The sequence below is a fragment of the Malaclemys terrapin genome, chromosome 8, assembly GCF_027887155.1.
Source record: "Malaclemys terrapin pileata isolate rMalTer1 chromosome 8, rMalTer1.hap1, whole genome shotgun sequence".
NCBI lineage: Eukaryota > Metazoa > Chordata > Testudines > Emydidae > Malaclemys > Malaclemys terrapin.
Window position 1 is genome coordinate 16,113,119 of NC_071512.1, and position 26,585 is coordinate 16,139,703.

Here is a 26,585-nt window from a genome sequence, read left to right on the forward strand (position 1 = left end):
AAAGTCCCACATCACCATGGTGAAGGTAGTGGAGGATGTAAATGAACCCTTAGAGAATGTTCAGAAGCCCAAATTAAGAGACTTTGAAAGCTTTAATTTCTGAGGTGAGCAGGCCCGAGGTGGCGGAAGGATACTTGGACAGAAATAACAGGTATGCCAGGATCGTAGTAAGCTTGTAAAGATGCCCAGAATCAAACCAAAGTGCTGCTTAGCAGAATCCGATGATAAAGGAAACTGAGGGTCATGCGGCTTTGTTTTCTTGGCCGTTTGTATTGTCCTATGAGACACTGTCCTCTGTGCACTCAGGTGCTCTCAGGAATCTGCATCCATGCCCCAGCCTCTCTGTCAAGAGACCTTTCTAGTAGCGCAGCTGTTGAAGAATAACTTTGGCAAAAAGCACGTTTTTGCTTTCATCTTCTATTGCCATTTCTTTTGTGGCTTGAGCTTGCCAGACACTGTCCTGTCCTTGGCTGCCATCCTGGACAAAGCATCTTGGCAGGTCTCAAGTGAGCAAACAGGAGATCATGAACTCTTGATGACCTTTACCCCTTCAAAATGCTGCTCTTTTGCTCACCCTGGGGTTCACATGTGGATGCAGGCAGCCTGTCATTTGGGTCAGCTTCTCTGAAGTGGAGGAATGGGGGTTCATGTGTGATGGTGGACACTTTTGGACTGATCATGTGGCCTGGCTACTGTCCAGGGTTCTGTCACCAAGCGTGACTGGCACACCCACAGAGGGGTCACTGCAGTTATGTAAAACAAGTGATTTGCTTGAGTAAAGTGCCTTGTCTATGCAGCTAATTAAAAGCAGGAGCACTTGGGTTTGTGAAGGTTCCTTCCTCCCACTTTGGGTTTTTTTTTTGTCCAGTTTGGCACCAAGTGCAGCATGCCTTCTGTGGGCAAGGTCCTCAGCTCGCAGTCAGTTTAACATGGTCTTCAGAAGTCAGTATTTTAAAACTTAGAATACATCTGTCTTCTCTGCTTAGTGCTTTCAGGCTTTTGTAAGCCAGGGTCTAGTGGAGGGGATAAGTATGCCACGGAAAGCCCTTCGAATGCACCTCTTTGATGCAAAGGCTCAGGTTCATTCCCAAACATATTGTGGAGATGGGGGGAGAAGCGGGAGGAAGGTGGAAGGAGGTGGGTAAAGGTTATGTTGAAGTGGCCATTTGAAGCTTCCAGTTCACAGAATCTAATTGGTAGATCGTCGTGCTGAGGGACACAGGCCGGGTTAAGGTGTCACTCTGGTGGGCCGGGTGTTGGGCGCTAGGAGTGTGCTAGCATTCTTGGCAGGTGTGTAACCAATGACCTGCACTCGGTGCTGGAAATGTCTCTGGATCAGCTCTGGGAACTGGTTATTTGATGAGCTTTGGGGTTTGCGAATGAGTAGAAAGTCTCACTTCCTAGGTCACAGATTTAAATCTGACTCTGTTTAGTAGTGGCTGAAATCCATTATATGATGGCTGCTCAGCGGCCAGTTTTGAAACAAAGGAGGGGCCTCATTCAATTTCATTGTGGCTTTAGGAGGTGGATGCATGGCCACAATTAACTTGCACCCTTGTTGACAAGACTGAATGCGTCAGGTCCTGGGGAAAACTGGGCCAAAGGGAAAAAGTCACCTAGGCAGTAAGCTATTGTCAGGTTCTGTGTATATGTTCTTTTCTTTCTGTATTGTAGCATGGTGAACTCCACTGTTCTTAGTTCTTTAGAAGCACTCCATTATTTCCCCTCTTAGTTTTCATAGACCCACGTTGGTTAAAATTCCTTTGATCTGACAGTGTTACCCTGGAACTATGTTCCCTGTTGGAAATTGTTCATTCACATTCAGCTGACCCCAGCGTGGCTGCTGGTGTGCTGAGAGCACTGCCTATTGTGCTGACCAGCATTGTCTCATATTCTTTCCTTGCACTCCCCTACCTGTCATCTCGTCTGGCACTCGGAATGTAAGGTGTTTGGGGCAGGGACAATCTTTGTTCTGTGTTTGAACAGTGCTGAGCACAACAGGGTCTTGGTTCATGACTCGGACTCCTAGCTGCTGTGGTAGCACCAGTAATATCACTGTCTTGGCGTTGGGGCCCCTAAGGAGTTAGTGTCATGTGACTGCTCTTGATGGTTTTAATGTGACATTTGTTTAGCAATGTTTGTTTTTTTGGTAGGATGCCAAGAAGAAGTACGACAAGGAGACGGAGAAGTATTGTGGTGTCTTGGAAAAGCACTTAAACTTGTCTTCTAAGAAGAAAGAATCCCAACTTCAAGAAGTGAGAGCAAGCTCTGGTTTTCAACTTCTGGCATTCTCCTGAGTCAGATCCTGTCATGATCTCTATCTACAACTAGCAGAACCCACTGCATGGCTATAAAATGGATATGTTCATGCTGATAGAGAATGACAGGGGTTTTCTCTCTGTTTTGGTAAAGTGAATCCAAGATACCACCAAAAAGACAATGACTAGGCGGGGAGAGAGACTGCCTGTGGCTAAAAGCATGGGATATCAGGAGACTAGAGTTTTACTCCTGGGTCTGCTACAGACGTCCTGTATCAACTTGGCTAAGTTGCTTCCCTGCTTTGTGTCTCAATTTCCTAGCCCATAAAATGTGCCCATTAATACCCAATAAGCAGGAAAGGTTGTGAGCTTAATTCATTAACGTTTCAAAACTGCATAAAACCCTCTAATTCAGGTGGAAGCTATCTAATTATTAACAATGTACTGTGCCAAACTCTAAGTAAGGTTACATCTACACTGCAAAACAACCAAACGACGACACCCCACCCAACCCCCACCTTCCGTCAGTGGAGAGCCTCAGAGTCCAGGTCTACAGACTCGGGCTTGCAGGGTTCGCACTATGGCTGTAAAAATAGCTGAGTGAATGTTCTGGCCCGGGCTGGGACTGAGCCTGAGTTCCAGCCCAAACCGGAATGTCTACACCGCTATTTCTAGTGCTGTAGCATGAGCCTGAGTCTTTAGACTTGGTCTCTGATGCTCTCTGCTACAGGGGGTGGGGATGGGGGTGGGGAGAAGGATTCTCTTTTTTTTTTTTTTTTTTTTCTTTTTTCTCAATGTAGACATACCCGAAATCAGTCCTGTGAACTTCAGTGCTCCCTGAGCTGGCCTAGGGTCTGTTTTTTGATCTGCCCAGGACATTATCCATTTATTGGCCTTAGAAAATGACTTCTGTGAAAGAGATCTTGGCCGAAGCTTGTACGTCTTTTGTGGCAGGGACTGTCTTTTTATTGTGTGTTTGTATAGCATCTAGCACAATGGGGTCCTAGTCCATGACTGGGGCTGCTAGGCAATATGATAATACAACTAATAATAATTACTTGCCTTTCTAAAATCTAAAGTCAACCAAACCACTCCCCCCCCTAAATCCCCATAATTATCCACATTTGTCTCCTGATTCACATAACTGCACAAGCCAGTTGTAAGTCCTTATTAATCTGTCCCTGCTGGATAGCACAGATAGTCCGTTGGTTATTTATTACTTATAACACAGCAGTGCCCTCAGGCCTCCGTAGTGGTGGTGGTTTGTTGATTAGGGTCTCATTGTATTAGGCTGCTAAATGTTTTGATCTAGTTGCTCCTTGATCACCGTTTTACTTTAAGCATTCGAAGCACGGCATGTTCAGTGCTGTGCAGTACTGGAGTGGGAGGATTCTATTTTAGAAAGAGGAGGGAACGTAGTGGTAAAGAACGCATTATGTCATTTAAAATGAGTGTTCGTTGAGCATTAAGGTACCTTTCTCCAAGGAAAAGCCTAATAATGGCAGTAGCGACCGTATTGGTATTGCTCCAATGTAACTGCCATAAAGAGCTGTAGTAGAGGATATCAGGGTAGCAGCATTGAATACCAGTGCCATCTGGTGGAGATTTTTTATGTTAAACTTTGGTTTGGGGGCCTATTGCAAAGAAGAGAATACTTCGTTAGCATAGGCCCATGCTTTCAGACTTGCTTGCATAAAAGTAAGGCACCTCATTCCATGTTTAGGCACCCAAATAAAAGGCCTGATTTTCACAGGTATGCAGCACCCACAGCTTCCATTGATTCCAAGAAAGTTCATACAGAAGGAGTTATGTAAGCTGAGCCTCTCTGAAAGTCACGGCACTTTAGGTGCCTTAAATTGGAATGGGGCATCTAACTATAGGCCTCCAAGTTTGAAAGTGTTGGCTTTGGTTCTTCATGGCATATAAAAGTGGTACAACTTATTTTTGTAGCTTGTAAATTGGGATTCCAGAGAGGGGAAGTCAGCCAAAGGAATGACAGATGCATGCTGAAAAATATGCAGTTGGTGGTGTGGTGGTAACTTTAGAAGAGGGTGTACTGTACCTTATTGGCACTATATAGCTGCATTGTAGGGCCCTGCCCTACTAAGAGACAGTAGTTCATGTGTGGGAAACCCTTCACTTTGTACCAACTTCCTCTTACTGCTGATACATCTGGGAGAGTGAAATATCTACATGTACAACGGTTATAGTAAAGGGAATGGGGAGAGAACCTGGGAATTCTCTGTTGCTCTGCAGGCTGTTGGACAATTTAAACAGCGCAGGAAGTCTGATTTGCCATTTAATTGCTGGCAAGTCCAATATACTGCATCATGTTTTCTGATTTTCAGAGCTCACTTTGCTAAATACCTCGGTATCTGCATTATGGACACACATGACAAATGTTACAGGTTGGTCATGGTGGAAATAACCCATTTCATGATTTTGTCACAGATTAACAGGGATACGTTCCTATTAAAAAGGAAGTAATTACCAACGATGGTCTTCAAAAGTAAAAGCAGCCGCACGTTAGGCTCTGTATTGGGCGCAGTGTATGGTAGGTCCCCGTGGGGTAGATTGCTCTTCTCAAATTACCCTGGTGTTGACTTCCCAGCGGTCTTGCTGTGGCCAAGCTCTGTGCAAGGTACTATTAGTCTGGAAAGTTATAGCTGGATAATTATGTTGGTTAAGGCTGTGGGTATTTTTAATTGATGTCATTAAACTGATACAACCCCTAGTGTGGACTGAGCTATACTAGTGGAGACAAGGCAATAGAAAACAGCCCTGCACTGAGTGGGGATGGTCTAGATGATCTAACAGGCCTTTCTTGCCATTCACTTCTAGAATTCTCTGAAAGCCTTTGTTTTGTAATTGCAATGGAGGGCACACCAGCACAGCAGAGGCAAAAGAAACAATTGAGTAAATAAAGGGGCTGCAATGAATTTATTTAGTGTAATAATCCTTATACTTTGTAAAGCAAGAGAATAATTAGAATAAGGCCTGGAATTAGGATTCCTAGTTCTGCTACTGGCTTTCTGAGGACCCCGGGCAAGTCATTTAGAGTCTGAATCCCTCCTCACCCCCAATTTCTAGCACCTACATTTGATTTCATTGGGGACTGTGGTGCTTAGAAACACACCTGAAAAACAGCCCATAGTCTCTCTGACCTCCAGGTCCCCATCTGTAAAATGGGGGCAGTAGTCTTTAACTACTTCGCAAAGTGCTGATTGTGAGGTTTTAAGTGCTATGCAATCCTTAAATGAGGTATGACAGAGAAGGAGTACATCTGGTTACAAAGTTACTGAGTCATTTTAAATTTATTTGCGTGTCACCATGGTTTGGGAGCTGACCATATCCACCTTTGATCATTGGGAAGAACTGACTCCATAGTCACAAAGGAGAAAGAGTCAACAGGTTTCTAGGAGCAGAGGTCTGAAGGCCACCTTAATTCCTCTGCATATTAAAAAAAGGGATGGTGTCTCACATAAGAGTGATGTAGTTCCACCCTGACACATACGTATGTGTCCGGATGCACCATCATGGTGGCTAAGGACGGTCGCTAGTCATGCTCTCTTGGGTTTTGGAGTCAAACCATTCTCAAAGGACAATGCGCTTTCCTTCTGCTGGTTCATCAAAGCTAGAGCTCACTGGCCTTCATGGTGAAGTACAAGGTGTATACTAAGCTATCTGAGTATTTATTTGACTATGGCATATTACAGGAGGGACTCTTCTTATCATGGGTTTGCTGGTCGGGACAGAGGAGCTGGGGAAGCTGCTTTGTACTACAAGTGTATTTATTGCTTTTACTGTATGTTGTCCACCCAGCAGTCGTGGACATAAGAACACAAAAATATTTACATACATAATTTTCAGATGAAGAAAGTGTGTCTTCATGCGAACTAGGTTTGTATGTAATCTCCCTGCCATCTGCTTAGCCCTGCTTTGGTATCTGGTACTAAATTTACGTTCTGTATGGACATGTTCTGATATCTTGTGATCTTGAAGCTAAATGTTCAGTCAGTAGTTATACTGTATTTCCTCTCTAATTCCTATGGTTCTCACAGGCAGACAGCCAGGTGGACCTGGTTCGACAGCATTTTTATGAAGTCTCCCTTGAGTATGTCTTCAAGGTGCAAGAAGTCCAGGAGAGGAAAATGTTTGAATTTGTGGAACCGGTAAGTAAACATTCAAAATTTCTTAGCCTACTGACTGTTGCTGGAAACTAAATTACTTTACAGTATAGAAGGTTTGTCTGAGGCACTGATTTTGTGAAACAGTTTCTCTTTTGTTTAGATGGAAGGCCTGGTATCTCTGCTATTCCAGAGCCGTCTGACAAACAGCAACTGCAATAACCCGAGTATGAAGTGTGTGTTCTAGTGGGTGACTAGACACCTCAGGTTGCTGGAACTTTAACGCTTAAGACACTTATCAAGAGACAGAGAGAAGAGAAGAATGCAGGGGTGGGGATGGCCCTCTTGAAATTCCAGGTGAAAATTGTCAACAGGTTCCAGCTGGCAGCTAAGTTTAGGAACAGAACATTAGGTAGTCTGAGCTACTGGTTGTCTGTAGAAACCAGTGGAGACCAGCTGGATTTGCAAGCTGATGGAATGACTGTGCAGAGAGGAAAACAACCACATGTTTTAGTCAGCAAGGTCTCTTCCTTAAGGGATAGAATTTAGGACAGGTAAGTGAAATAAGTTCTAAGCAGGAAGAAAAAGGGGGTAACTCCCCCAGCTGACTTCAACCCAGACCCTGAACTCTGGTTGTAGAGACCAACCTTTCCAAAGACATTTTCCCCATTGTGCTTGCAGGAAGGCTTGGGTACCAATTGTGCAAGGGCGCAGGCTAGTGGAGATAGAGTTGTTATCTTCATGTTCGCTGTGCACAAAACTCTGATGGGTTCTACAAGAATTTCCACCAGGGTGAAGTCTTATGGACGAGAGGCTCGTTATTAGACAGTGGTCAACTGGCGAATGAAAACCTGGTTCAGAAGTTTATCTGTAAGGGGAAAATAAAAGCCAATAATAACAGTAGAATCTGAGATTAATGGAGTCTTAGAGAGGGAAGAAGAAAAAAATAGGATTAAAGAAATGATACAGGAATAAAAATAGAAGAGTCTTACCTCTGCATTTGCTCAGGTATTATTCCTGGTGAAGCACCTCTGAGGGATTTGATAAAACCCTATTTCAGTCCTTTTAAGAGAAGAATAAACCAAAGTGAAAAGAAGGTACGACCTTAGCACTAGCTGCTTATTGCCTGGTTTACCCTGACAAGGCATGACTCTACTTCTCAATAAAGTGATGGGTGAACTATTCAAGGATGTGGAGGGGGTTATATGCAGGATTTTTACTAGACAAGCAGAAGGCCTAGTTATCAGAAAAGCTCAGCTTGATATTCTACAGGAATTGTCTAGACAGACTCCTGCTTTGTTCAGTACAATATGGCATGTTAGTGAAGCATAGAGGAGTCTTTTGTGAGCACTGGATTTTTGGACCTTGGACTTGAAACAGCAGGGTAAATTGAGCCTAAAAAAGAAGGGTTGTTTAGTTAGATTCTCATCTCTGTGGTCAAAAAGTTCATCGTTTGGGGATCCCAGTGGAACTGATTCTGGGCAAAACCCAAGATGCTAGTATTTTGGTTCATATATTATCAGCTATCAGTGAAGGCAGGGAATTGCATGGAAAGAAGGAATGATGGCCTACTGGATGCTGAACTGGGACTAGTGAGATTAGGGTCAATTCCCAGTTTATCAGTGACTTTTGGCACATTTTTTGTGCCTCTCTTTTCCATCAGTAAAATGGGGCAATACTTATTAACTTTTTCTGGATGTTGAGATAAAATCCAGTAATGGTTGTGAGGCACTTGGATGTTGCAGTGACGAGGGCCATATGTGTACCTAGATAGAAAAGGAAAAAAGTTTTTTTCATATTACTGAATCACTCACACCTCCAGTCTGGGATTCAGCCAGAAGTGCAAAGGTTCACAGGAAAGAACAATAAATCACAGCACATTTTTCAGAACTTCCTCTTTGGTTTAGAGGTTGCTATGAAGGTTGGGGTTGGTTTGTAAGCCAAATTGGTTCAACCAGTCCCCGTGTTAATCCATTTCCTGAAAGGGAAAATGAGCTGCTTTGAGGCAGAGTTGGGAAATGAAGCCCAATCCCTTATGGAAATAGGACACACAAGTTAATACTACGGAAGGTATTGATTGTAAAGGGGCAATATTAATTAACATTGTTGTGTTCAATGAATGTAGCCTGTGTAAGAGATTCCGGAGAATAGGGAGGAGTCTCGCTGATTTCCAGGAATCAGTTTCATAGTATCTTCCCTTTGTTTGTTATAACGGTGTGACCGAGGGGGAGCTGGAGAATGGAGAAATGTGTGCACTGGCTTTCAGGGGGTCATTGCATGCAGTCGCTATATTTTGGACTTCAACTGGTATTAGGGTGGTTTAGGCTGCATTTTGCTGTCATCTTGAATGTTTCTTCAACAGGGTCTTGTACCCCCGATGGCTTTTGTGCACCTTCCAGCCACCATCTCCTGTCCCTATCCACTGTTGAAGAGAGAAAATAGAGGTTACACCCCTAGAACTTCCCTCAGTCTCATCCGGGTCTTCACTCTCTTCTTCCCTCCTCTCCATTGCTTATTTTTCTCCACCGTACAAGAATTCCTAAATGATTCAATTCTGTACGTGCACTTATCAAAGTGCAGAGGAAGATTTTTTTCCCCCAAAGGCACCAATAGGAGATAAATGTCCAACTTCCACTGACTATTAATTAATTTACTAGTTCCCATTTATGCCTTTAAAAATCTGCCCCTCTAAAACGTTGATCCATTCAATGACATCTTCAGCATCAGTCGGTTTGAAAAAGGTGGTAGTCTCTATTAATGAATATGGTCCTTCGCAGCTGCTGGCGTTCCTGCAAGGGCTCTTCACATTCTACCATCATGGCTATGAACTCGCAAAGGACTTCAGCGACTTCAAGACAGAGCTGACAATCAGCATACAGAATGTAAGTGTATGTAAAGGAGAAAGTCTGTATGTGAATGCGTGTGACTGTCTTGCACAGAGAATTAACATTTTCCCTATATATAATTAGCTTTCCTGAATGCTACTCAACAGAAGGCTTTATAGCATAATTGAAAGCAAATGCTCTCTTTTTTTGTGTGTGTGTAGATGACACTACATTAAATGCACAACCCAAATAACAATTTATTCCCCTGGGCATGGCAAGTGCAGAGAGCCAGACATCCTCAGGAGGACGTGGCAAGCAGACAGCAGTTTTTAAGTGCACCACACTTTTAGCAAGTATTTCAAAGGCTTGTTTGTCTTAAGAATTGCAAACACCCCCCTGCTCTCCCCTCCCTTTTTTTTTTTTTTTTTTTTTGTCAGTGGCAGACATTGGGATTTCTGTAGCTGAGAGAACTTGCACAGCCCCCTCCCCTGACAGCCTGGCATGTGGTTAATATCCAACAGGTGGACTTGTGCCTGTGTTTGGGAGATCAAATGTGCGTTGCTTGCTTGCCTTTTTTATTAGGATTGCTGTTTTTCTCCAGAGGATGCAAATTTGCTGAATTCTCTCTGAAACAAAGTCACTTTTCTCCAGAGGATGCAAATTTTCTGAATTCTCTCAGAAAACTCTCAAAAAACATCACACACCTCAGTGCTTGTTCTCCCCTCCCATCCCCCACAAAATTAAAAATACAGCCCTGTGAAACCATTTGATGAAGGACAGCAGTTTGTTGTTGTGTCTTGCCTATCATTGTGTGGTGCTTCCATTTTCAGCAAAGACTGCAGTAACTGGGGCCCCTGGTGTTCTGCCACTTACCAGCCTGGGCCCCTGAATGCTAATTTACAAAAATGAATAGAATTCATTCGTGTACCTGTCAAACTGAGGTGTGCTGGGTGATCCCTCTAGCACTGCCACCGTGCTCAGTGGTGGTGTGCAAGAGATCAGATTTGATTTCCAGCCTCCTAGTCAGGATTGGGCACTGGGAGTAGAGGCGACAACAGAGTCCTTCACTAAAACAAAAATCCAGAACTGTTTCAAACTCCTGCCTCCCTGTCTGCCCAAAGTGCCATAGTAACACTGTTGTATTTTGGACCAATTCTGTACAATACAATAACATGTGTATATATTACACGCACACTAGTGGTAAAAACCTTATTAAGATTGCAAAGTTGGGAAATGCCAGATTTCAGATCACCTGTGCCAGTCCTCGTTCTCCCCCTGTGTCATGTCTGGCTCCTCGGTTCCCTGTTTCCCTCCTGTCCCTGGCTCCTTATCCAATCTTCTTGCCCCATATCCCTATGTCTTACTCTTGTTCCTTCTGCGTTCAGTTCAGGCAGCTTCCTCCTCCATGTTGCCTGGGCTGAGAAGAGCACAGACAGGCTACCTGCTCTCTGTTCAGTGTCCAGACCTGGGCCTGGCACAGTCCAGCAGCCACAGCTGAAATTGCAGGGAAAAACCTGCTCAGCTCCAGTCTAGCGCTTGCACACAGAGGATGGGATCTTTAGGGAATTAAGCTGAAGCTCTCGCAAGTCTCTACTGACATGTGCAAACTGTTGGTTTTTTAAAAAGGCTTATAACTTGGCCAAATCTGAGTGATTTTCCCCAGGAATGGCAAAAGGCACATCACTGACACAAAAGCGACTCCCCCTCCCAAATTACCAGTCCTTACTCCAAAGCAGGGGGCGCTATAACATTTTTCAAAGAAAATGTCAGAATTTAGCCTGGGTAAAATGTACTTTTCCCCTTGCCTCGCTCTCAGAAATGGCCAAATAATTGTGGCTGAAATTTTCCGATAACATTCAGCCTGAGGCAGACACCTGGCATGGAAAATTTCAGCCCAACAGTTAAAGTTTGACAAAGTTACAAGTAACTGAAAACAGGGTGTTATAATGGGAAGTGTTGGGTAGTGTGAGTAGTTGGCAGCGCTGCCAGCCCCAACCATAACTATTAGCATTAAAAACTATGAGATGAGGGAACAGAGACCCCAACTAAGCCAAGCATATGCTTATATCCACTCATATTCAGCAAAAACTACAAGGAGTCTGGTGGACCTTAAAGACAAACAGATTTATTTGGGCATAAGCTTTCATGGGTAAAAACCTCACTTCTTCGGATGCGTAGAGTGAAAGTTACAGATGCAGGCATTATCTACTGACCCATGGAGAGCAGGGAATTACTTTGCAAGTGGAGAACCAGTGTAGACAGGGCCAATTCAGTCAGGGTGGATGTAGTCCACTCCCAATAATAGATGAGGAGGTGTCAATTCCAGGAGAGGAAAAGCTGCTTCTGTAATGAGCCAGCTACTCCCAGTCCCTATTCAAGCCCAGATTAATGGTGTTGAATTTGCAAATGAATTTTAGTTCTGCTGTTTCTCTTTGAAGTCTGTTTCTGAAGTTTTTTGGTTCCATGATAGTGACTTTTAAATCTGTAATAGAATGACCAGGGAGATTGAAGTGTTCACTTACTGGCTTATGTATGTTACCATTCCTGATGTCCGATTTGTGTCCGTTTATTCTTTTGCAGAGGGACTGACAGTCATTTGCAAATTCAACACCATTAATGCATCTGAAGAAGTGAGGTTCTTACCCACGAAAGCTTATGCTCCCAATACTTCTGTTAGTCTTAAAGGTGCCACAGGACCCTCTGTTGCTGAAGTCAGTGGGATATAAACATGAGCTTCGGTATTTTGCTGAATAGGGATGGACTTCTGAACCAGGGTTGGAGTAGTTGTGAGGGCTCCCACCTAGATTACAGGAGGGCAAAGAAATATACCAGATAAAGTTAGCCACGGGTCCCTGGTTGTCTCTATGCCAATTCCTTTACAATAGCACACAGGTAGCACGGTGTGTATTGAAAGCTCTGGGGAAACGTGGATAATGGAAAATATATTTTTCAAAAATTACAGACAAGAAATCGTTTTGAAGGAACCCGGTCGGAGGTTGAGTCCTTGATGAGGAAGATGAAGGAGAATCCCGACGAGCACAGGAACATGAGCCCTTTCACAATGGAGGGCTATCTCTATGTCCAGGAGAAACGTAAGTGCTGTTGCCTTGAAGTTACTGAGCTGCTCTCTGCTGCCACTCGGTGGAGACTAAAGTGCAGAGAGGGAGCACTGGCTCTGCAAAACAGCATGGTCCATGTGAAATGGCAAGAGGTGCGGGGGGGCTTGGGGGAAGAAATAAATCCTGTCAGTTCTTGAGTTGGATTTGAATTACAGGCCTAGGGTAGCCGCTTGTGCAGCTTTCTGCAGGAGCATCCCCACTGTCAGCAGGGCGGGCCCACATCCTTCAGTCCTGGGAAATTCTCTCCAGCTCCTTCAGCTTTCCCCCACAGTGACTCTGCATTGTGGTGCTGCAGGCGTATCCCACAGGACAACCAGCATACGAGCTCGTTCCATGGTTCACGCCTCACAGTTCGCCTTTTACCTGCCTTTGGTTTTTTTACACCCAATGAGGTAGTCTGTTCCTGCTGAACCTGTTAGCTCCTTGGCATACTCTCTTTGCAGTCCCTGAAAAATGAATTGTGCACAGTACTAACCAGAATAGGTGGGGGCTATCCCACAGCACTTTGTTCTGGCCGTGTAACTTTGATATTCCCCGAGTCTGGCATGTAATTCGAAGCCCATCTTAGCAAATTGTCGTACCACCCTGGGTGGATAGAAGTAGAGGTCTCGGCACTAGAGAAGATACTGCATTGAACAACCCTGCCCTGGTAGGGGGAGGCACTAGAATCCAGCTACTAGGAGCCTGATCCAAGGGTCAGGAAAGACTCCGAAATGATCTACTGAGTCAATTCTATCTTTAATTTCTATGAAGAGGAAGGATGGTCCAGTGGTTAAACTCTAGTATGGGACTAAGGAGACTGGTTCAGTTCTCTGCTCCACTCCCTGCATGGCCTTGGGCAAGTCACTTGTCCACTCTGTGGCTCAGTTTCCCACGTAAAATGGGGATAACAGCAGTGCCCTACCTCACGGAGGTGTGCGAGGGTCAATACATTACAGACTGTGAAGTGCTCTGATGCTATGGTGATGCGGGCAGATAAGTACATAGATAGAACTCCCTGATTTCCTAATTGGTGATATCTCAGGCAAAAGTGGGAAAGCAGTTAGTAGGGTATCTTCCTTAAGAGTGAGAAACTTGTCTGCAAAAAGGTCTGGAGTCTGTACAGTGGGATAAAAGAAGAACGAGACCCTCACTAAATGCCCACTTTTGCTTGGCAAGGAGAGTGAGTAAATGCTACCTTCTAGGAATAATCTGAAATGACATGGAGGCCAATGATAGTGGGGAGGTCCGACATAGCAGACTGAGGAGTAATTTGCTCAAGTGAAACTGCTGAAGCCTTGTTGCTTGGCACATTCCAAAACTGGGTGGAGCAAAGCTTGGCAAGTGACTAAAGGTGGACAAGATAAATGCTAACTGGTCTGTTGTATAGTTTTTCTGTAGCTAATCCTCTGATTATATCACGGAATATGAAACTAAAGCTAATTTAGCAAATTACCAGGTCTGTCCTTAGGAATCAGCTTGGTCCAATGGATGGGACACTGGGCTCGGAGCCTGGAGACTTGTATTCTATTCCCTACTCTGCCAGTGATTGATTTAATTCTGGATCTCGCTTTCCCCTATCATGCTTTTACTCACTTTTGTAAAGTGCTTTTGAGAACTCTAGATGCAAGAGTCTGTATCATTCGTCTTAGGATGTTTAATTGTGGCTTTGGTAACGACTGCTTTGTAGACCGTAGTTAATTGTTAGAAATCTCAAAACTTAAATTCCATTGTAGGTCACTTTGGAACCTCTTGGGTGAAGCATTACTGCACGTATCAGAGGGACTCTAAACGAATCACTATGGTACCATTTGACCAGAAATCTGGAGGAAAAGGGGTGAGTGGAAATAAGCCAAGTGCACTCATGCTAGGGTCACCCGAATGGTGATTTTCTGGGGAAGAGCTGGCGTGAGTCTTGCTCTTGGCCCAATAAAGGTTGGGTTGGGAATGCTTTGTGTCTGTCAACGACAAACTCTTGAAACTACCAAAACCTTGACACTGATGGATTTCATTGATGGGTTCTATCCAGTCTTCTAAATCTCTTCTCTCCCCTCTAACCTCTGCTAGAAACTCTTTTTTAGCAGAATGACACAGTAAAGTGCTGGCACCTATGTTTTCTCATCTTTTGAGAATGACACCCCCACTTTTCCCTGGGAGAGGACTTTTTGTTGGAAAGGCCACTGTTGCCTTTCAATCAGAAGCTTTCCGCTCCAGTGAGCACTCTACGGAGTTGTTAACATCCACTCTCTCTGGCACACACCCACAGCACTAGCTAATTAGTCACTGAGAGGGTGGCTTAAAATATTAATGTGCAGATCTTGCAAAGAGAGCCTCAGGGTGCTGATTTAAAGAGATGTAGATCACATCTCTGTGGGTACTAACAAGCTATGTAAAACCATCATGGTGGGGAAATAACATTGGCAGAGAAAACAATGTAATTCAGCAGCAGCCTTCCATTCAGTGAAGGAGTAGCAGCTCAGTCAGAGCATGTCTACTTACGGAGCTAGTCAAGAATAAATCCACATGTGCAGACCCTAAAGGCTTGTCTACTTGGGGACACTCAGGAAAGTTAATCCGAATTAAAGGAGAGAATTAAAAGTGGATTAGTTAAACTGCATTAAACCCCTGTGTGGACACTCTCAGAAATAAAGTGGCCTAAATTTGGTGTAGTGTAATTACCCAAGAATGTAACAACGGCCATACTTGGTCAGACCAATGGTCCATCTAGCTCAGTATCCTGTCTTCTGACAGTGGCCAGTGCCAGATACATTCTTCACTGTATGAATTTATCTTTATTTAACCAAACAAAGCGCCTACAGAGATCAGTCCCCTTTTTAAGGGTGACCTGACCACAATACGTCAGCTCCCCTACACTTCAGTAATGGCACAAATATCCCCTGAGGCTAATGTATTGGCTGACTGGCATCCATAGCTCTTTATATACACTCCATCCCAGGTAGAATGGACTCTCTTCCATGGCTATCCGGTCTTTAGCATGACTCCTTGCTAGGGGATGCTCACTTCATTTAGCTCTTGTCCACACACCAGATTATTTTTTTCCTGCTTTAACTGTATCCATATAAAGCACCTTTATACCAGTGTAACTGAATTGCACTAGAGCTTGTACCATGGTAACTATATCAGTGAAAAACCACACCCCTAACTGACACAGTTATACCAGTATGATTGTCAAGTGTAGACCAGCCCCCAGTGACTCTGCTGTAACCAATACTATAGTTTTTTAGAGGCTTTGCAAGTCTTTCCAGTGACTAAGGCATGCCAGGAATCTTTCTGAAGCAGACAACAGCAGCAGGCGGGAGATATGTGACCTCTCTTGATCAGCAGAGGGATCTCTGTTGTTGTAGGCTGTGGAGGCTCTGTCTGTCATCGGCCTGTTTTCAGCCTCTCGGGAAACCACCTCAGGCTATGGCTGGAGCCAAATACTAATCAGTTTAAAATTGCTTTCTCTCCAAATGGCATTCTTGGAATACCACTTCCCCGGCAGCAGTGGGCAAATCCAGCTAACTTCAGGGAAATGAGTTTAGGATTGGGGCACAAGCTAACTCTGTTGATCCTCTTGGCAGAATTCTTGCAGTCAATGTGGAGAGTTCGTTAGAACAGGCGATTGGTGTCAATGTTATTCTAGTTCCCTAATACATTTTCTGGAATGGTTGATGTCAATGTTGTGATTGTCCAGCACGACTGGTCAGTGAAGTGCGAAAAAGACATGAAAAACACAGGAAGTTTGCAAACTCAAAACTTTTTCTTTTTTTTTTTTGTTTAAATTGAACCATCGGTGTTTTTTAAAAATTCACCTGAGACATCAAGAGCGTACATCAGACAGGATCACTCAACAACTGAGAGCAAAGAATCCTGTCTAAATTCACATTGCATTAAAGAAACCTGTGCTATGGTTGTTGTCGTTACTACTCATACATGTCATGGCAATGTTACTGTAAAAATGATCTTTATCATGCACCCACTGCATTTCCTCTTCTGTGCTGGTAAATGTGTGCTCAATTTGCATGCATTTTATTCAATGAGTTGATATATAGTTTTAATGTATTATAGCTAGAGCTGTGTCTGTCACGGAGGTCGCAGAAGTCACGGATTCTGTGACTTTCCGCGACCTCCATGACTTCTGCAGCGGCTGGTGCGGTTGGCCCCAGGGACTGCCTGAGCAAAGGTCCTGGGGTGGCCCCCAGCAGATGGTGCAGCTGGCCCCCTCTGACCCTCCCAGCAGCACCCTGCCCCTCTACTCCCCCCCCCCCCCCCCCAAGATTTAGTTAGAGGTATTTATAAGTCATGGACAGGTCACAGGCTGTGAATTTTTGTTTATTGCCCATGTCCTTTCCATGACTTTTACTAAAAATATCTATGACTAAATCGTAGCCTTAATTCTAGTGTGTTTGTGGCCACCTTACAACACAGGGTCTAATGTCCATGGATTGCAGGGTTCATGGTTACTGTTACACAATAGACCTGAAATGATCATGCTCTATCGGCAGAGATACCTACCACTCAAGCTAAAGGAAAATCTCCTTTAACTAAACACTGCAACAGTGGTGCGCGCACACACTCACACTCACACACACTACACTACACTACACTACACTACACTACACTACACTACACTACACTTTGTATAACATCTAATAAAATTAATCCGGAAGATGGATGCTAGAAAAGGAGAATGGTACACTGGCTTTGGCATTTCTTTGCTATTTAATATGCTTTTTGTAGCGTGCTTATCTGTCTCACTCAAAGATGTGTGCATGGAAAATGCCACTAAAATGCAGCCACCTGTGGGGTGAAGGATGACATCCACCTTGACAGTACACTGGAAGGGAAGGGAAGGGTGACTTTGCTCAATAACAGTGGGTCAGGCTCCCCTGTAGGGTATGTGGGACAGATAAGATCCCTCTTTTTAACAATCTCTTATAAAAGTGTTTTCTGAAGGGAACCCACTAACTAACTATGCCGCAAGAATGGAGAGACAAATCAACTTGGCAAAGATTCAAATGCTGTATTTCCAGGAAGTGTGGATATTTCAAACCTTATGCTTAGACTCACAAGCCATCCCCTCTGGGGTTAATACATATTAATCAGAATTCTAGTAGGCTGAGTGTCTGTAATATACACAGTTCTATTCTGTTCCTAATCTAGAACTCCTGTATCCTTGTAGGGAGAAGATGAAGCAGTCACACTCAAATCCTGCATACGCCGGAAAACTGACTCGATAGAGAAGAGGTTTTGCTTCGATGTGGAAGCAGTGGATCGGTGAGTGGGGCAGTCTTCTTTTCTCTCACCAATGGAAGGGGCACAGCCTTAGAGCACATAGACTTTGATTTACTTACTGAAGCCCAGCCAAGGACTTCAGAATATATGCCTATGCACACATGGCTGTACCAGCAGCAACATGTGCATTACACACAGACCTACTTGGCCTCGTTGGAAAATTCTTGTTACTCCTGCGGGCATTCTACGCCAAAAAATTAAAAATTCTTGCACAATATTTTAAAATTCTGCAAATTTTATTTGTCAAAATAACACTACATAATCATGCCAGTTTATTTTGGCAATTTATTTCAAAATACCTGTCAGCAAGTATGTCTGTAACAACACAGACACACACAAAAATTCCCCCAGGAGTAGAGAGTTAAAGAACCCCCATGACAACACAGTTCCTGTTTCTCTGCCCTTCCCACCCCCCTATTAACCCAGTTCCTTTTTCTCTACCCCCCCCACCCCCGAGCCCAGCCGGAGGGGCGGGGGGGTGGGGAGGAGTTGAGGCGGCTCTGCTCCTCCCCTGACTCTTCGACTCTGTTTAAGAGCCGGGCTGCCCGAGCGCTACCGGCTTCGGGCAGCCCCCATGCCTCCGGACCCTGCGCCGCCGGAGCCCGGGAGGGGAAGTGCCCGGCTGGGGGCGCAGGGTCCGGAGGCAAGGGGGCTGCCCGAAGCCCAAGCGCTACCGGCTTCACGGTTTGCCGGGCAGCTTCCAGACCCTGCGCCCCTGGCTGGGCGCTTCCCCTCCCGGGCTCCAGCTGAGCTGGGGAAGCGCCGGACAGGGGTGCAGGGTCTGGGGGCTGCCCGGCAAACCGTGAAGCCGGTAGCGCTCGGGCAGCCCTTTCCTCGTGGCTGGGAGTGGGAGGGAGGAGGGGGCGGAGTTAGGTCGGGGTTGGGGCGGGGAAGGGGCGGAGTTGGGGCGGGGCTGGGAGTGGGAAATGGGCGGGGCCAGGACCCCGTGGAGGGTCCTCTTTTTTTATTTGTTAAGTATGGTAACCCTACCCCTGGAGCCCAGCCATACCCCCCCCTCCCCCCAAAGAAGAGAGGTTTTTTTTACCCACAAAAGCTTATGCCCAAATAAATCTGTTAGTCTTTAAGGTGCCACTGGACTCCTTGTTGTTTTTGAAGGAGATGGTTTCTGTAGCCTGATATGATTTATCAGTTGGAGGCTGAAACCGCCTCTTTTTTATGTAAATGAAGCATGAAAATTTCTGACTCATAAGCATTCTCTAGTAGGGAACCACAAAACCCAGATGAGAAGTGATTGGCCTGAGCGACTACTTTTTTTCTAGGCTGAGTCAATAAAGGACTGTTCTCAATCACATCATGGTACTATGTTTGTGCTTGCTGGAGAGGGGAGTCAGAAGATCAAAAGAAAGGGATTTTATTGTAGCTTCAGAATCTGCCTTCCTAAACCTTAGGCTGGCAATAGCTTGGTAAGGATGATGGACTAATTCGCTCTGATCATAACTTGCTTGTGTGATGAGCAACAAAATTAAGCTTATCATTCTGAAATTAGTTTAGGGTTTGGAGACTATTGCGTTGGCGTGATAGCATGGCTGCATGTGCTGAGCTGCCCTGCAGGAGGCCTCTGTGGATGGAAAGGACCCAGGCCAGCAGAGTGCAGGGGAATATGTACTAGCTGCCTTGTTTGGCATCTTCCTCTGCCAGCTGATTGCTCAGATAGCACTGGAGTAGCATCTGTGCCATACATGTTTCTTGTGCATACTGCCACAACAGATTGCAGTTGTAATGAGCAACCGTTCAAAACAATGCAGTGAACACAAAGTGATATAAGATGGTGTGATGTTTGACTCTCAATAAATTTAAATTCTTAATGTGCTGTCGCTTATCATCATTTCTGATGTTCACGGAAGTGGGCTTCTCCTGTACTTAGCCAAACAGCTGGCCTCCTCCATATGTGGAATCTCTCCTGCCCAGTCCAAGTGAGGTTCTCTGGTTTTCCCACCCACAGGCATTCAGATTGCATACAGACGTGTTTATGTATTGGTTCAATTAGTAGCCCAGAAGTCAGGATTCCAGAATTCTGTTCCTGCTCTGTATGGGCTTGGGCAAATCACTTCACTTATATGTATCCCACTTTACCTGATTGTGCATTGGAGATAATAGAAAGTCTGTCTACTTCCCAGACTTTCTCTGAGGTTTGTTTAGTCAGTGTTTACCAAGTGTTTTGAGCCTCTTGGTTAGAAAGTGCTACTTGGGCAAAGTATTTTTAATTACTAATTTATTTTGTTATGACTTGATGACTTATGTGTATCTTGCATGAGGGAATGAGGGAAGAAAGGGGGAATGGACAAGGAAACATGGCAGTGGATAGGGCAGTGCCTTGGGACTTGGGAGAGCTGGCTGGCTTCAAATCCTGATTCAGCCAGCCCCAGGCTTTTTTGTGTGACCATAATCAAGCCACTTAATCTCTTGGTGCTGCTTTTGCCACCAATAGAATGCGGGATTTTGGCGGGGGGGAGGATGCTTCTCTACCTCCCTGGGCTGCATTAATGATTGAGAGTTGCTTAGATATTAGTGATAACAGCCATAGAAGTGTTTAGACAGAGGGAAATCATATTCAACTTAAGTATTTATATCTCACCATTGCAGTGAAATCTCAGTGCTTCTAAAAATTCTATTGGTATTAAAATATTAAGAGAAAGGTAATGGTATGGCCACAGTTATGGTGATAGGCTAAAATCACTAACAGGGAGCGCAGAACTCAGCTGCATCTCAAGTCTAACATTCTAGTCTTTAAGGTGCCACCAGACTCCTTGTTGTTATTCTAGTACACAGTCTCTAGGTGGCAGTCTTGTATTTTCTTCCCAGGTTATGTTATATGGTCAGTGTGAAAATAGCAGCTGCAAGCATTGCATTTTGGGAAATTGGTATAATTTGCAATATATTGTGGAAACACCCGTGTTGCAATGGTGCATGGTATTTTGGAAAATAACCCCTATGAAAATTCCTGTCAATTTTCTGTCCCTTCCTTTTCCGGCAATAAAGGTGGTTCAGCACTTTAAAAATGAATGTCTGAGCATGATTTGTGGTCGAAAGCTCCCAAATGAGTACGGTTTGCTTTTTCCTGGTTTTTGGGCAAGGAATAAGATTCCAAAGTTCCCAAAGAAGACATAGTGCGTATTTGGGGGAGCAAAACAAAAGTCTCAAATGTCTCTATAATGCAAATAATTTTGATTTTTGTCTGTGGGAAGCAAGCGAGGCAAATTTTAACATTCTGAACAAAATGTATCTTGAATGTTCATAGTGCAGTGAGCCCCCCAAATGGCGTAATCCTGTTTTGCTGATCGGCTATACTGTGCAGTGAGGTCGTACAGCTTGGGTTTGCTAATGCGTATTTGTAGTCTCTGCATTAAATCAGTTTTATAAACCAGGCTCTAAGCAAGGATAGCATATGTGTCTTAAAAAATGAGTATTAGGAGAAGGAGCATTGCCTTTGGCTGATGCTGGCTTGATAATTGCCCAGGTGTTTGGTGTAATGTGGGTCAGAGCTTTGAGCCAGATGCTGAGCACTTTTAACTCCAATTGACTGGAATGGCAGGTATTCAAGGTTTGGCCCTGTAATGAGCTGAATGTTACATTCATCAAGACCGTTAACGTTGTTGTAGTACAGCACCGTTCTGCTCGAAAGCCCCTTTATTGGTGGCTTGGGAACAGCTGGTCCCTCCTGAAGTATGCAGGCATCATTATAGCCACATGCTTTCTCATGGGCTGTTTCTTTATGTGCTGTCTAATTGCTGAAACAGCATTAAGTTAGTTGTATTTCTCCTGACTGGGTGGTTGTGAGTGTAGTGAACCTGTTATGGGCATCTGAATTACACCTCTACCCAGATATAACGCGACCTGATATAACATGAATTCTGATATAAAGCGGTAAAGCAGTGCTCCAGGGGGAGGGGGGACGTGGCTGCGCACTCCGGCGGATCAAAGCAAGTTCGATATAATGCGGTTTCACCTATAATGCGGTAAGATTTTTTGGCTCCCGAGGACGGCGTTATATCAAGGGAGAGGTGTATTCATGCAGAGCTTCTTGGCCTACTTAGATCATTGATAGTAGCTTCTGAATGGGGACACTGCTCTTTTTCCCATCCCCAATTCCCCCCCGCAGCTTGTCATCTGACTTGCAGTCCCTTTTCCTTTCTGGCTAGTGAGTTTCAGTGATTCTTCTCATGTCACATGCAATACAGTTTGTACTTGTTCCTTTGCTGGTATCACGTTTCTAGTGACCTTTAAAAGAAAGAAATTACTGGGGTTTTCTCGTTATGGCTAACGCTGAGTAAAGGTAACCTGCTCCCTTCCTTGCCCTTGATGGGCTTTGGGAGATGTACAGCGTACCTCGCCCTGCTGCACAGGAAGGACTACTCCTGAGGGCATCCTGTGCCAAAATATTAAAATGTCTGTGCACAATATTTTAAAATTCTGCAAGTTTTATTTGTCAATAAGTAAATGCAGAGGCTCCAGCATGGCAGTGGGGAGCACAGGCCACTGGTTGCATGAAGGTGGAAGGTCACCCTGCAGCCCTCCCAGCCCACCCCTGGGACACGGACTCAGCGGTGAGGCTGCACCCGACCCTGACACAGCACAAGGCCTTGGCCTGCCCCAGAAACATCCTAGGGCCCTGCCCCTCTGCGCCAGGTGTACCAGGTGTGGGGCAGGCAGGCTCAGCAAGGCAGGATCCAAGTGTGAAGAGGCTCAGTGTGGCGGGATTCAGGTGTGGAGTAAGAGTGTTCTGTGTGAGACAATCTGGGTGCAGGCAGCTCAGTGGGGGGTCTAGTGTGGGGGGATCTGGATGCACAGAGGCTTGTTGCAGGGGTTCCAATGGGACTCTGCAGGGACTTACAGGTTAAGGTAGTTGGGGTTCAGAGGAGGGGTCTGGGTGTGGGGGTCTCAGCATGGGAGCCTCAGCATGGGAGCCTGGGTGCTGGGGGAGTGAGGATTGGTGGGGTGGGGGTCTGGGTGCAGCTATTTGGGGGTCAGTGGCATGGGAGTCTGGATGTGGGGGCTCAGGGTGGGGCTCATCAGGGTGGGGGTTTGAGTGCAGGGAACTCAGTGGGAGGGTGCTCTGGGTGCAGCGGTGGGGGTCCTGAGGCCATGGGTCTGGGTGCAGGGGGCTCCAGATGCAGGGGTTGAGGTTCAGAGGGGTGGGGTTTGGGTATGGAGTGCTGGGGGGTTCTGGGTGTACGGGGTGAAGCTTGGCGGTGGTGTCTGGGTATGAGAGGTCCAGATGCATGGGCATTGGGTGGATGGGGGAGCAGCTCCCCATACAGCACACTCCCCCCCCCCCCCCAGCTGAGGAGCGATGGGGGCAGGAAGCAGGGGAGGATGCTGAGTTTCCTGCCTGCTGCTCCGAGTGCCTGAAACTATGTAGCTGTGCTGCTAGGGAGTGGTGCATGACTGCTCTTGCAGCTTCCCTGTCAGAAAGTCATTTTTCTGCGGGGAAGCAAAGAAATATGTGAGGGCCATGAATTCTGCGCACATGCAGTGGTGCAGAATTCCACTAGGAGTAAAAGAACGTATTGAATGCATTTAGTAACTACCCTTAAGGTGCCTGTTATGTGTTGCAATCATGGGGGAATGTTTCTAGCAAGGCAGTAGATGAGGCCTTTGCTTATATTGTCAGTGGAGTGACCCTTCAAGTGCTCAGGCACTAAATCCCTCCTCATTTGCAGCTTTTTCTCCTCCCTCCCCTCGCATACTTCATTTTGGGGACTTGCTCTGTGTCTGGGCTCTGCTGTTTGACCTGAGGATGGCTCCTGAGACTGACATAGCAGTGTGAGGTATGTCATTCTGCAAATACAAGGTCACTTTGTCACTGCTTAAATCAGAACTGCAAACTCCTTCACCATGCATTCAGCTCTTAGCTCAGCCTTGCAGATTGTATTAGTAAGCTGTTTTATGTCTCTTATAAAGCAACTTAAATTGTCTTGGCGTGATAAGATGCTACATGAGTCAAAGTTGTTATCTTTTTCTCTTGCTTTCATTCTTTATTCTTCTGGAAGAAGAAAAGCAACTTTTTTTTCTTCCACAGACCTTTTGGATTAAACTTTTGACTTTTTTGGTATTAACGTTGATTTTTTGCCTCATATTTTCCCTGGATATTTAATCTTTTAAACCTTGCTCATTTAAAACAAAATTTGCTATAAGAATTTATATTGACTTCAAGGTTTGTGTCTGTATGCCTAACATAGCGAAATGAATATAGATATTAAATGTATACTCCTGTACTGGAATACCTTATTGTGAAAAGAATAGGAGTACTTGTGGCACCTTAGAGACTAACAAATTTATTAGAGCATAAGCTTTTGTGGGCTACAGCCTACATCTTTGGATGGTTATGCTCTAATAAATTTGTTAGTCTCTAAGGTGCCACAAGTACTCCTGTTCTTTTTGCGGATACAGACTAACACAGCTGCTACTCTGAAACTTATTGTGAAAGGGAATGCTCACCACCGATGCAGCCTAGTGGTTGTAGGGTTGTACCAGATTGTCTTCCAAGCCTCCCCATTTCTTTCTGTTTCTCTGCCCTGCGTGGTCTGTCCTTCCTGTGACTCTGCCTTCCGGCCTGGTAATTATTCACGTCTGTCCATTTCAGGACAAGTATAAGGAGTCCAGGAGGCCTCAAGGCACCCCTGTTTGGTTGAGACCCTGTGGCCCAGACCCTTTTATCTTCAGGGTCGTTTCCCTCCCAGCTAGGTTTCCCATGTCAGGGCTAAGCCTCTGTAGTTGTCCTTCTCTAGAGGCTGATAGGGGAGCCCAAGCCCACCCTCTCCACTGGACTCCAGTCCAGAGCCCTATGATAGATAGGCAGATAAATCCTGCACCCTGGGGTGTTATGCAGCTGCCTCCCTGGATCACTTCCCACCAGTTAAAGATAAAAATTAAAACACAAAGATAGTCTCTGTTCTTCAGAGAATCACAGGCCCCTTCTTTGTGGGCTTGGTCAGCTCTCAGGCATCAGGAGAATCTGTGGTGCTCCTTCTCTGGAGCTCAGAGTGTGGGTCAGCTCATCTTCACTTCCTGCTACTGAGCTACTCTGCTTCCCTTTTCATGTTCCTCCTCGCCCCTGTGCAGGGCTGTGGTGGGGCCACCTGGTTGCAGAACAGCTTGTTAGCCCCTTCCTCTTCAGTGTGGGGTTTGTATTCCCCATCACGCTTACGCTTTAAAATTTCTTTAATCAAGTATTAATAAATTTATATTAATATATTTGTATTCATATATATTTAATTATATTTAGTGAGATCTGCAGTGAGGGAATCTGGGCGAGGCTCCCCTCAGGGTCTCAGGCTGAGCATTGAAACTTAACAGCCATTCTTGGAAACTGTTGGCTGTAATGTTCATTTTACATGGTGCTTCACTGACTGAGCCAACGGCTGGCGTGGACGCCATACTTAGAATGTTGCTTCAATTGTGAGCCCTTCTAGGGAGAGACTGTGTCTTCAGACTTGTCTGTAAAATGCCCAGCGTGCTGCTGGCACTGTACAAATAACAATAAGTGAAGCAATGTGTTGGGATCTTTTAAAATGCACCACAACCAGGAAGGCAGTTCTGTATACTAAAGCACCACAATATATGTTTCAGCAAATGAATTATGTGGGGAAAAATGCAAATGCATTTGGAATATAAATGGCATTTTAATTGTTTCACAGCCTCTCTCCCCTCCCATATTGGTAAAATGTCTGATTTTGACGTAAACACCAGTGGTTTGTTATCTGCTTAAAGGCAGAGCAAACATCTTTTATCACTTTTTATCCCATGCATGGGAGAATGTGGAGCATGAAAAACCTGTATTGTCCTGAATAACTATAGTTCTAGCTATAGCTAGTCCTGATTAACTGTTCCAGAATAAGAGTGCCTTACTCTGAAGTGGATTAAGTTAATTTGGAGCAAGGCATTCTTATTCTGGAACAAGAGTGTCTACGCACAGTTATTCAGGAATAGCTATTCTGCTGTGAATTCATACCCCAACATATCCAAATTAACTCTCAAGCGTAACTAGTCCTGAGTTCCTTGGGAGTCGGGAGTCAAGCTTTTTATGAACGAACAATTTCAATTCCTTACTTTTTTTTAGTTTCCTTGGGTAAGAGACTGAAATTAACACATTTTGTTTTTTCTCGGTCTCTCACTCACACATCTAGCTGAGGATACAGCCCTTTTTTTAGTGATCCTTAACTAGGATGTTAGCATCTCCAGTAGACATTTGCCCTTAACTTAAACTCTTGTTTAGAAAGAACACATGATGTGATCTCTGTCCATCAAGGGAGAGGTTGGTACCAACCTGCCACAGTTCATAAAGATGTTTCTAGGAAAAGGTTCATCCTCAGCAAATACTGTTGATAATTATCCACCCACTAGATACTGATTCCACTGTTTCCCTTAAATCCTCTTGTCTACCAGATACAGAGCTTTGTTCCTTGCTTTGACAGTACTGGTGTAGGGTTTAAAGCTGTGTTTCTTTTCCAAATGGAGTGAAGATTAAGTGGTTTCCTCTCCATTTGAAAATAGGTAAACTTCCAAAGCACTAAGCCTGTGAGTACTGACTGACTCACCAAGGGGATTAGCAAAGATAACATACATTCTTTCTGGATTACTTGGCCCTAAACTTGTTGCAAGCCTGAACAGCCCTTGTCCTCTGCTGGATAAACTGTGAGCTGCTTTGTGTCTGTAATAGTCCTTGGTGAATTGTCTATTGGCAATTGTGATATTCGGGCGAGTGGATTGTAGGGTTTGGGCTTGGTCCTCTGCTCCTGGTTTATAGGTGTCACAAAAGCTGCAGAAAAAGGATCGGAAACATCAATCCATCTAAAATGGAATCTCTTATTAATGTTTTACTGGCTAGCAGAGGCTCTGCTCTTGTCAGGTGTCAAATAGATGTCATTACAATCATGCAGCTTTCATTTGCCTGTTGAATCATCTCTGAGCAGGGCATGTTGGAAACTCAAGTTCTCACAGCCCTCGCCTGTTACTGGA

General features: G+C 44.9%; 1 protein-coding gene across 2 annotated transcripts in view; it reads left to right on the forward strand.

The window, feature by feature from the left end:
• The window catches only part of ARHGAP26 (Rho GTPase activating protein 26), a 317,491-nt gene that overhangs the window by 93,164 nt on the left and 197,742 nt on the right, over positions 1–26,585 (forward strand). For both annotated transcript variants that reach the window (XM_054038402.1, XM_054038403.1), the window contains exons 5-10: positions 2,154–2,255; positions 6,320–6,430; positions 9,163–9,267; positions 12,173–12,302; positions 14,045–14,145; positions 17,494–17,588. In XM_054038402.1, the coding sequence (XP_053894377.1) occupies positions 2,154–2,255; positions 6,320–6,430; positions 9,163–9,267; positions 12,173–12,302; positions 14,045–14,145; positions 17,494–17,588 (644 nt within the window). The remainder of the gene's footprint in view (positions 1–2,153; positions 2,256–6,319; positions 6,431–9,162; positions 9,268–12,172; positions 12,303–14,044; positions 14,146–17,493; positions 17,589–26,585) is intronic.